The following is a 12365-nucleotide window of genomic DNA, read 5'->3' as shown; positions in this document are numbered from 1 at the left end:
AGGTTCTCTTTTAACATCTCTACATTTCTAGGTTCCGTAGTCTCAGGATGTCATGTTGTTTTCTGTTGGAATAACTTCAATATTTTTCTTTTTTCATTTTCAAATACACATTTATTTTGCCATTAGTTTTAACTAAACAGTGTAAATAATAGTCATTCAAATACTTAAACTTTCTCAAATATTTAATTAAGTAAATGAGAGGATAATGTTAACTTAATTTTCATATAAAAATGCTTAGTGGGGTTTCCAAAATAGAGTTGTGAACTCAGAAACAGAAAATCTCACTCCAACTATCTCCTCTGTACTGAAAGATGCCATTATTTTACAAAGAGTTAACAGCATAGTGTATCTCAATAAAATATTGAAAATTTTAATTCATTTCATTGAGTTTCTTAGGTGCTTTGTTTGTTGGTGTTTATGTGGGATATGTGGGCATATCTCCTTGTATGTTATAATGCATATGAGTACATGTGATGGGTGAAAAGTATTTGTAACTGTTAACATTCATTTAGAAACAAAAGAAGTCACTGTTAAAACCGCCTATGGTGTTCTCCCTCATTTTCATAGAGTACGTCTCCACTGAATCTTGAACTCATTGTTCAGCAGATAAATCAACAATGAAATAAAACTCAGATATCTACAAATTTCCTGTACACCAGTACTATATTTAAAATGTACATCTTTGTTTAGTTATGAAAAGTTTCTGAAAAGGAAATCTCAAACCATCATGTTCATATAGCAAGTGCCCTTGCCCACTGAAAATGGAATATTTTAAAATTTATCAGAATCTACTCTCAATCTTTTCCACATTTTTCTGATGGCATTTATCATTTCCTTATTTCTGAAAGTGTAAACCATAGGATTTAGCAATGGTGTCAGGACGTTGATAAATATAAGCATGTTTTTTTCAAAAGAGAAAGCAGATGTAGGTCTTACATATATTAATATACATGGAACAAAGCACAAAAGCACAACAGTTACATGGGATCCACAGGTAGACAGAGCTTTTTTCCGACCTTCAGAACTGTGAGCTCTCAGAGAGAACAAGATGACACCATAGGAGACAAGCAATAAGGAGAAGATGATGATGCAGATAGCCCCACTGTTGGCAACCACCAGAATGACAAAAATGTGTGTGTCTGTACAGGCCAGCTTCAGTAACGGGAACAAGTCACACATGTAATGATCAATGACATTGGGTCCACACAACGGTAGCTGCAATATGAATATAATCTGTACAATAGAATGCAAAAAGCCTCCCGCCCAGGACACCAGCACCAAAACGCCACAGAGCCTCCTGGTCATGATGGAAGAGTAGTGGAGTGGCTTGCAAATGGCCACATAGCGGTCATAAGCCATGGATGCCAGAACAATAACTTCTGCCCCAGTGAAGAAATGAACTGTAAACAGTTGTATCATACAACAATCAAAAGAGATGGTCTTTCTCTTGTAGAAGCAGTCGATAGTTATCTTGGGTGTGACAGTAGAAGAAGTGCATGCATCCAGGAAGGACAGGAATGCCAAGAAGAAGTACATGGGGGAGCCCAGCAGTGCAGGGCTGTGGATGATGGTCACCACAATGACCATGTTGCCTCCTATTGTTGCAAGATAGACCAATAAAAATATAACAAATAGTACTTTTTCCACATTTGGGTTCTGTGAAAGCCCCAGGAGTATGAACTCAGTGACAATGCTCTGGTTTTGCATTATTTGTAAGAAGTCAGTAAAAGAAGACTTTCTTAACATAAAATTCCCATTATGAGAAAAATTTCTTCCATAAATTTGTCATATCACCATCAATAAGATGGTAAATACTTAAAAATTATCTTGATTTAGTCTATTCTAATTGAAAATAAAATGTGAAAATTATTTTTTTTTGAAGGCTATAGTTGTTTAACCTGAAGAATTGAAGTAAAGATGCATTATAAATAGTTGAAAATAGTCAAAATTCAAATATTTTATACAAAGATCTTTACTTCTGTGAGTAGAAATAAATATCTCATTTTGGAATGAGATGGGTTTTCTTCAAGAGAAATATTAAACAATAACCTAAATATAAGCAAAACACAAGAATTTATAAATATTTCCTATAGGCTTCATGGAGTGAGCCATGAAAGAGTAGCTTGCAGTGTCTTTTCAGAGCACTCCTTATATAACAAGATAAGAAGAGGCACAATGAACTTTTGGGTGTTCACAAAACCTTGACCACTTTTAAAGCTTATTTTACCCAAGGAAGCAGATTATTACCACAAATGAATTATTTTTCACAGACACACAAAAAGAACTGTAGGAAATGTCTAGTACTCCAATAAATGAATATATTAGAAGAGTTGAAATTTCAGTTCCATTCCATTTAAAGTGCGACTATAAAAATATGAAAAATACTGTGTTGTCATCACAACAAAAATACCTCCTCTTCAACAAAACAAACAAACAAAACCATAAAGAAATAAAGAAAATGTTGCTGCTCAAGTCTCAAGCTCTTGGTCAACAGTATGTGACTGAGGTTGTTGTTATTTTATTTATACAGTGCATTAATCTAAATTATATTACAAACAAGATATTCCTAATCTCAGATTTTAATAAATACATATTCCAAGACTCTTGAGGCCTTCAAGAAATCAGTTTTTTTGAAAAGGGAAAATTTTTCCTTAGTTGTTACTGCGTTGATGGACATTCTTTCTATTCTTCTTCTCTGTATTAACACAAAAGCATCTTCTTATGTTCTTTATTGTGTGAATGAGGCATCCTGTAAAAGGTAACAGTAAATGATAAATGTTCAGTTGATTGACCAAATGAAAACTGGTGACAATGCATATTTGTAGAAGAGAAATTATTCATTGAATTTGAATTAGACTCTTGAGATGTAATTATTTGCTATTTAATTAGGTACTGTTTACTTGATAAATAAATATTGTTGGTAAGATAAGATACAAAGTTGGAAATTTGTATGAGATTACCTATAAAACATTCTCATAAAGAGTTTATGTGCTCATATTTAAGGATTATGAAAAGGGTCAAATTGAAAATGTGAGAAAGTGATGTTGAAAACTAGAGTAATGAAAATTTCTTAGAATGTTCCAGTTTAACTCTATCAAACACTACTAGTTATACAGGACATGAAAATGGAACTGCTCGTCTTCTATAAACAGCCAAGGCACCAAGTGCGGCGATGGGGACACCAATCAGCCACAAAACATTTGACCTACAATTTGTCTTGCCTGAAGAGTGTGCTAGGAGTGGAGCCTAGCACAATTATCATCAGAATAAGACCACATAGATTAGCAACTGATGGGAATAGATGCAGAGTCCCACAGTCAAACATTAATCATAGCTTGGGGAGTGTTGTATATTAGGGGAGAGGGAAAATCATGGCAGGAACATCACAAGAACATGTTATACTGTGCTTGTTTGATGTCCCTGGGAAGCCTCCTATTGTCAGTTAGAGGCAGATATAGGGAGGATATAGGGAAAGGGAAAGTGGGGAGAAGAGTATAGGGAGAAACGTGGGAAAGAAAATTCAGTCAGGATATAATAATATATGAGATAGGAACAAAAATAAATACAAAAAAATTGTTTCTACAACTGAGTCTCTCAGGTATATAAACCATGCTTATAGGCCCATACCAGGTAGGAGATGGCCAACAAATCTAACTCACTGCCATTTAGAGAGGCTCTTGTTTCCCCACCGTATGCGAACTTAGCTTATCTATTACAACTTCCAGGTTTATCTTTGAATGGGATTCTTATGTGTTGAAGTAGTGTGTCTCTGAGTCAATATGTCTGATTTTTTTCAGTTTCCTATTCTTTTTGTTTATTTAGTTTTATTCCAATTTCTGTTTTGCTGCTGCTGTTGTTGTTGCATCTCATTTCATTACTGTAATATTGCTGAGATGTCTATTTGCTTTATAAAGAAACACATTAATGGTGTAGATCTGTACAAGAAAGGAAGTGGAGGAATGTGAAGGAGTGGCATCGTGGAAACCATAACTGGAATACACTGCATGGAAAAACAATATACTTTCAGGAAAGAAAAAGCAAAACAGAAGAAAAAGTAAAAAAGGAATAAGTAGCCCTAAAGAATGTGATTGATCGCCAGGCATGGTGGCACACGCCTTTAATCCCAGCACTCGGGAGGCAGAGGCAGGTGGATTTAACAACTAATGATATATCCATATATGAATAGAATTTGCATTTGTATTTTTCCTTCATTATCTTGAAAGTGAATGCATGGTAAAGTAGTGTGGCAGTATAAAAAGTATTCTATGTAAGATACCACCTGAACCCTCTGTTCTGTGGTATTTATATTAATCGAAAAATGGACTAAATGAAATATTACTTTAAAATTAAGTAGCTGTTTCTGTACTGCTGTTGGAGGAGCTAGGATATGATTACAACACATTGTGCCAAAATTAATAGAAAATATTCTATAAATATGGTTAACAAGCTAATTTGAAGTGTGATAACAATGTGCTAGAAAACAACTGACAGCAGCCAACATAAATGGACTTTATTCCAATGGTAGGAGAAAAAAAATTGATGTAGCCCAGGACGGACACAAACATACCATGTAGCCTAGGATGGTTATAAATGTATGATCTTCCTACCTCTGCCTCACAGTTCTGGGAGTATAAAGTTCTGTGACTACATTCAGCCAAATGTATAGACTTTTATCACTATAGCTTAAAACCTATTTATTAAAAATACATGTCAATATTGACATCAGCATTGTTTAAAAGCTCCTACCTGCCTACAAAAGCTGAAGAGAAATATTAAATGTATTTAATATTACCTTTTAAAATGAACTCTAATTACTTTGACATTGCTTTATTTGTGCAATAATTTTGGAATATCAGTAAGAAGTAATCATAATCTTAAAATGGTTTTATTTTAGAAACAGTATTCCACCCCCAGAGTTTTATTCTAAATATAAATAATATGAGAGCATTTTACAAAATAATTAATACAGTGTCTAAAAAACTGAAAACTGAGGTAAATGTAAAACAATGATAATAATTAGTGTAGTTAAAGGACACTATTACAAGCCCTACACTAGGGAGGCAGAGGTAGGCAGATCATTGTGAGTTCGAGGTCAATCTGGTCTACAAAGCGAGTCTACGACAGCCAAGGCTACACAGAGAAACCTTGTCTTGAAAAACCAAAAAAATAAAAAAATTTAAAAAAACACACTATTACAAATTACTATCATATAATTCTATAAATAAAGCACCAATTATATATCAGATGGGAGGCTTTTTAAATGTTTTATAAATAGGTGGGCTTGGTGGTACATGCCATTAATCTCAGAACTCAGAGAGGTGGAGAAAGGCGGAACACTGTGAATTCTAGGACAACCTGGACTACAAAGTTAGCCCAGGATAGCCAAGGTTACACAAAGAAACTCTGCCTCAAAGAAAACAGACAGAAAAAATTTTATTGGTGAGAAAATAAGAGAAACATTAAATCACCATTGAATTGTGTGTGTGTGTGTGTGTGTGTGTGTGTGTGTGTGTGTGTGTAATTTTCTAGAAGGAGCTTAAGCTGAGAAACTCCATTAGTAAGAAATATGTTGTTGTTATTTTAAAAATGGAAACTAAACACCAAGATAACATTCAGGATATCTAATTTCTTCTCAGTTTTAAGACCCATGTCTGATTTTATTTCCATCCCTCTGATTAACAAAATTGGAAGTAATGAGTTCACTTAACAGAGCATCTTATAAGGATTACCCCATTATATTATAATATTTCCATTAATGCTCATATATTGGATTTGACCCTATCCCACTCATTGTTCCTTGGTTTCAAATCCATACTCTATTACGGATAACTTCTTTTCTCTGTACTTACCCCAAAATACTCTGTGGTCTTCCCATAGCAGCCATGCATTTGAAAATCCTTCAGGGATAAATTATCTTGCTCAGGGAACACAAAGCAAAAGCTGTAGTCACCGAGTCACGTCCTAAGCAAAGGCCTAGGGAAGGGTGCCTTCCTGGTCCACCATCCACGTTGTCCACTATTTCCTTTCCGTTCATTTAAGCAGTTCAACTAATTGCAGTGGTAGTATACCCTCAGACAGCAATTTGTCTTCATTAACTGTGTGTCATAGACTACATTAAGAATCGTCAAAGGGAGGACAAGAGGGTTATTATTATAAATAGGTGTTTTAAATATATTGATGTCTTTAAATAAATGGCTACTTTTTTTTATCCTTTTCGTACCTATTCCCTCCCTCCACTCCTCCCAGTCCCACCGACCTCCCCTCTCTCCAGGTCCACTCCTCCTTCACTGCCCTTCAGAGAAATAAATAAGAGCAGGCTTCCCAGGGATATCAACCTAACATGGCATAACAAGTTACCTAACACTAGTCACAAACCCTCACAGCAAGGCTCTCAGGAGCGGAACTGGAACACCAGCTCAGCCACAAAACCTACAATCTGTCCTGCCTACAAGGCATGCTGGGGAAGCAGCGGTGCAGAACTCATGGGAGTGGCTAACCGATGACCGCTCCACCTTGAGGCCCCAGAGACCCTGGATAGAACCCTGGATAGAATGAAACACAACTAGCAAAACAACAACAACAACAACAACAACAACAACAACAACAACAACAAACGAAAAAAGAAAGAGAAATAAACAAAAAGGGCAGTTTTCTTACACAAGATGATAGTGTATTAAAATTTTGCATGAAATTTTTCCATATGTTTAATTTCATGAGTCCATCCTCTTTTCAAACTAAAATTATTATCCATCAGTAAAAACCTTCTCTCTTGTGGCTGTGGCTAACCCAGTTCATTTCCTTGACTTTCTGGAAAATACATGCCTTCAGATTACTAGTTTGTTTCTGCCTACCATGTTACTCTTGATTTCTCTAAGTGTCTCAACTTTACTTGCCCTCCTATGTCTGTAATGTAGGGGATAGAGATTTTTTTCTTTCTTTTCTTTCATGTCCTTCCTGGTGGACTTCTGCCGCTTCTTTGATGTCATAGTGATTCTGCTTGTTTTAAGGGAGAGAACAAGCCAGGATCCTAGCACTAAGGCAATCAGAGCCTCATCCACTTATCTTTCCTAAGATCTCAGAGAAAGGACACCAATGCACTGAGGAATCCAAGTGGACGTGCTAGAATCAATGACTTCACTGTGTGAGTAGAGACACTTTCTTACGTTACATTTCCTCTGTGTAACGTAACTAGTGTGTACCTGTAGAGCTAGAACATTTTACATTTGACTTCTACAGATATTTAGGGTAGAGGGAGGATGCTATCTATCATGTTCTTGTGTCAGCATTCTTTATACACCCTCAAAGCATTCTGTCTTTCATTGCAAACTTCAGAATAGTGAGTTACATGAGGATGTTTTGAGATAATCAGTGTACTGCCCAATAGATAGTAGAAAAATATATTCGTGCTGCATTTATAAATTGTTTGATTTTAATATGAAGATGAAAATTTGAAAATATGTTTAATTTCATTGACCCTGAAAAAAAGGGAATGCTTAAATAATTATCTGAAAGGACTTTCATGTATGGATAAATGGATTGAAGGAGTTTGCACCATAACAATAGTTATTTGAGCCCCATGGGATCTTGAACAATTATTATAAGGTGTTAGTCTCTTGTCACCTCACATAACACTTTATTAAATTAATAAAGCCCACCAACTTTGGCCATAAAACTTCTACCAAGATAAGTAATCTGAGCATCAGCATTGATAAAACTCTCTCAAGAATAAACAGTTGTGAGGTGAAAGACACATGATTCTAAATTCAGTAGGCTACACACAACACCCACAAGATAAATAAATCACTTTATCAAAGTTTAAAAATCTTTCATAAAGGTACATAATGTCTTACTTTGCCTCAGCAAATGTACCTTCTGTGAAAAATCTGAGGATAGCTGTCCTTTTTATTCAGTGGTGACCAAGAGTCTCTTGCTTGTTTCTAGCTCTTCCTTCCACATCTGAGGGACAACAGGAGAGCAGCTCGGCTCATCAGTGAGGGAGGAAGATGTTACCTCTGCTTCTTTGTTCCTGTTTTCCTCATGGTTGCTGAGCAAAGCAGAATGAAGAATCCAAAAATTCCCTCCTCATTACAACTGGAATTTAAAGAGGACTCCCTGAGACATCATGAATCTCTGAGATTAATTCTTAATTCTCCCCGGATTTGCAAATTTTATAGCCACAAGAGATTCCAAGAAACCATTTGTGAATTTTCCACTGGTTCCAAAATGTACAGTGCTTTCATGGCCATCCTGTGTTTTTCAATTTAGAGGCGGTTTTATTTGACAATAAGTTCATAAACCATCATTTTTAAAAAGCTTAGACTATTTTCTAATGGATGGCATAGTGGGCTTCTTGCAGAACCTTAGTTAAAATGCTTTCTGTCAAAGGTATATATCAGTCGATAAGCAAAGAAGTATGCAAAACCTGTTCACTAATAAAATATATTTATTTATAAATGCATGTGATACACATAATAAGAGGATCTTTTCCCAGGGAAGGGGCAAAATGAAGGCAGATTCTTAGTCACAATTCCACTTAAAGCTACCTTAGTTCAGTGGCTGATATAATCCTTCTCTGTCTCATGAATCTCAGAGTTGCTCATCTGTACTGACTAGCTCTCAGAGTGCTAGAAGCTGTGAGGTAAGCTATCAGGGGACAAAGCTAAGCATCAGTCTCACCAAACTGTGATACAGAAAGATTTGAAAATTACTGTCCTGAACAAGATACATCCACTGGTGCAATATGGGCATAAAAGCTACTCAAGTAACCAATGATTTTTCTGGTTGTATTTTAGGACTTGCCTCACCAAATGGCACCCCTGCCTCACACTGTTGATAACCAGTAGTTAGATAGGCCTCAGAGATTTAGGAAAGCCTATTATTATTCTTTTAAGTGGACGTTATATTGAAATTATTCTAATGATTTATTGCTATACCCAAGATTAGCTAAGAGATCATTGAAGAAAGTGTGTAGAAAGATTATAAGAGCCACAAATAATGGATCGATGAAGAAAACAACCATTTTCAGACACAACAGAATGAAAGCACGTATGAAATCACATCAGTTATTACAGTCTGCTCATAGAGAATTATTTTCCTCCATTTATTCATTAATCACTTTACATCTCTATTCTACCCACTTCCATCCTCTCCTTACATTGCCCCCTCTCCTTCCTGCTAGATAAGGGAAGGCCCCCACCTAGTAGGAATCCACCATGGTATCTTAAGTCACTCTAGGCCTAATCACATCCTCTCCCACAGGGATGTGACACGGAAGCCAAGCTAGGGTAAAGTGACCCAGCATGAGATAGCAGATTCAGATCCAGGTTTCCTCCTATTGTTAGGACTGCCACACAATGACTAAGCTGCAGATTTGTTACATGTGTATAGGGGTTCTAGATTCTGTCCATGCATGGCTTTGTCTGGTGGTTCAGTCTCTTTGAGTTCTTGAGGGCTCAGGTTTGTTTTCTCTGCAGGTCTTCTTGTGGTGAACTTGACTCCTCCAGCTCCCTCTATCTTTCCTCCCACACTTTCACAGCACTCCCTGAGCTTGGCCCACTATTTTCCCTTCAGCCTCTACATCTCAAAAGGACACTGTCAACTGAACGAAAGGACAAGCTAGAGATTGGGAAAATATCTTCACCAACTCCACATCTGACAGAGGGCTAATATCCAAAATATATAAAGAACTTAAGAAAATAAACAGCAACAAAATAAACCAATTAAAAATGGGGCACAGAGCTAAACAGATAATTCTCAACAGAAGAATCTTGAATGGCCAAAAAGCACTTACAGAAATGCTCAACACCTTTCATCATAAGGAAATCAAATCAAAACAACCCTGAGATTCCTTTGCCTGTCACTCCTTAGTGGTGATATTAAAGGTGTGATCCACTATGTATTAACAGAATGTTTGTAAACAAATCACAAATATGAGAATGAAGGCATGTATGAAGATCTAAGAAAGGGCCACAAAGAGATGGTTTATAATCAATAAAATAACATGTTTCAGAAAATGCTTCTTAAAATATAAATTAGAGAAAAACAGTGCTTTTGTAAAAAAAAAAAAACCTTTAGTAATTATTTCCCAGGGGATCATTACCATTAGCATAGATTTTCTTTTTCTTTTTTTTTTAATTAATTTATTCTTGTACATCTCAATGGTTATCCCATCCCTTGTAACCTCCCATTCTTCCCTCCTTCCCATTTTCCCCTTTCTCCCCTCCCATATGTCTGTGCCTGAGGGGGATTACCTCCTCCTGTATATGCTCGTAGGGTATCAAGTCTCTTCTTGGTAGCCTGCTATCCTTCCTCTGAGTGCCACCAGGTCTCCCCCTCCAGGGGACATGGTCAAATATGAGGCACCAGAGTACATGTGAAAGTCATACCCCACTCCCCACTCAACTGTGGAGAATGTCCTGTCCATTGGCTAGATCTGGGTAGGGGTTTGGAGTTTATGGCCTTGGCTGGTGCCATAGTTTGAGCAGAACCCCTGGGCCCAAATCCGCCCATCATAATGTCCTTCTAGTAGGTTTCTAGGACCCTCTGTATCCTTGTACTTTGCTATTCTCCCATAGCATAGGTTTTCAATCATCCACACACCCATATTCTCTCTTATTCTATAACACTTCTTCCATATCTGTTTTAAAAAATATAAAGTATGAAAATTTGGAGGTGGGAGATCATTCATTTGATAAAGTACTTGCTACAAAGTGTGAAAATCCAGGTTCAGATACAAAGCTCCCATGTGAAAAGACAGGAATAATATAGCATACCTTTGATGTTAGTGTTGGGCATAGCTGAAGTATTGAGGGTATGTTGAAGAAAATCCTTTTCTTCAAAAATATGGTTAAAAAAGAGAAAACAACTTATGTTTTAACTCTTTGAGAATTTCATGCAGTGTATTTAATCATGTTTACCATCCGAACACCTTCCAGACCCACTCCCATCTCCATAGCCACCCAATTTGCTTTTCATTAAAACAAAACCCAACAACTTCAAGTCTACTTTGTGTTGTTCAAGTATGAGATATGCCCTTGAGAATTGTTGACATATACTGGACGACAACCTTAAATAAAACTGACTTGCTAACTCCCATCAACTTTCAAATAGCAATATCGCCTTAGCTTGGGTGACCCTCCACTAACTCCATTCAGGGATTTTTCCCGACTTACTCTTTTTCAGACTGTAATAACTGATGTGATTTCATACGTGCTTCTGTTCTGTTGTGTCTGAAAATGGTTTTTTTCTTCATCCATCCATTACTTGTGGATCTTACAATCTTTCTAAACACTTTCTTCAATGATCTCTCAGCTATGGTGTAAGGAGTGTGATTTAGGCATCCTATTAGGGCTCAGCACTCGAACTGCCAATTCTCTTATTCTTTACAAACTGACCATTTATAGGTATATGTGTTAATTGTCATCCACTAACAAGCTTCTCTGAGAATTGAAAGATGAGAAAATAAGAATAAAAAGGTGCACTAATCTTGGGTATAGCAATAAATCATTAGAATAATTTCAATATAACGTCCACTTAAAAGAATAATAATAAGCTTTCCTAAATCTCTGAGGCCTGTCTAACTACTGGTTATCAACAGTGTGAGGCAGGGGTGCCATTTGGTGAGGCAAGTCCTAAAATACAACCAGAAAAATCATTGGTTACTTGAGTAGCTTTTATGCCCATATTGCACCAGTGGATGTATCTTGTTCAGGACAGTAATTTTCAAATCTTTCTGTATCACAGTTTGGTGAGACTGATGCTTAGCTTTGACCCCTGATAGCTTACCTCACAGCTTCTAGCACTCTGAGAGCTAGTCAGTACAGATGAGCAACTCTGAGATTCATGAGACAGAGAAGGATTATATCAGCCACTGAACTAAGGTAGCTTTAAGTGGTATTGTGACTAAGAATCTGCCTTCATTTTGCCCCTTCCCTGGGAAAAGATCCTCTTATTATGTGTATCACATGCATTTATAAATAAATATATTTTATTAGTGAACAGGTTATGCATACTTCTTTGCTTATCGACTGATATATACCTTTGACAGAAAGCATTTTAACTAAGGTTCTGCAAGAAGCCCACTATGCCATCCATTAGAAAATAGTCTAAGCTTTTTAAAAATGATGGTTTATGAACTTATTGTCAAATAAAACCGCCTCTAAATTGAAAAACACAGGATGGCCATGAAAGCACTGTACATTTTGGAACCAGTGGAAAATTCACAAATGGTTTCTTGGAATCTCTTGTGGCTATAAAATTTGCAAATCCGGGGAGAATTAAGAATTAATCTCAGAGATTCATGATGTCTCAGGGAGTCCTCTTTAAATTCCAGTTGTAATGAGGAGGGAATTTTTGGATTCTTCATT

The 12365-nt window shown here is 36.5% G+C and overlaps 1 protein-coding gene and 1 long non-coding RNA gene across 3 annotated transcripts; both read right to left on the bottom strand.

Annotated features, from left to right (window-relative positions):
• Positions 1–771: 771 nt before the first annotated feature.
• Positions 772–1707, bottom strand: LOC311606841 (olfactory receptor 4C15-like; the record flags this gene model as incomplete). Its single annotated transcript, XM_084798250.1, has 1 exon — positions 772–1707. One exon carries the CDS (start codon positions 1705–1707, stop codon positions 772–774), a length of 936 nt encoding a protein of 311 aa, XP_084654376.1.
• Positions 1708–2535: 828 nt separating this feature from the next.
• Positions 2536–8038, bottom strand: LOC311606879. 2 transcript variants are annotated; one of them, XR_014782439.1, is made up of 3 exons: positions 7851–8038; positions 5850–6109; positions 2536–2749 (listed from the first exon to the last, which is right to left on the bottom strand). It is a non-coding gene; the product is annotated as an uncharacterized lncRNA (long non-coding RNA). The 2 variants fall into 2 exon arrangements; XR_014782440.1 differs by having other exon boundaries at positions 7870–8038.
• Positions 8039–12365: the final 4327 nt, after the last annotated feature.

Source organism: Acomys minous (genome assembly GCF_964271855.1).
Source record: "Acomys minous genome assembly, chromosome: 10".
In the NCBI taxonomy this organism is placed as follows: Eukaryota; Metazoa; Chordata; class Mammalia; order Rodentia; family Muridae; genus Acomys; species Acomys minous.
Note: the sequence above shows the minus strand (reverse complement) of the source record. Positions and strands in the feature narration are given on the sequence as shown.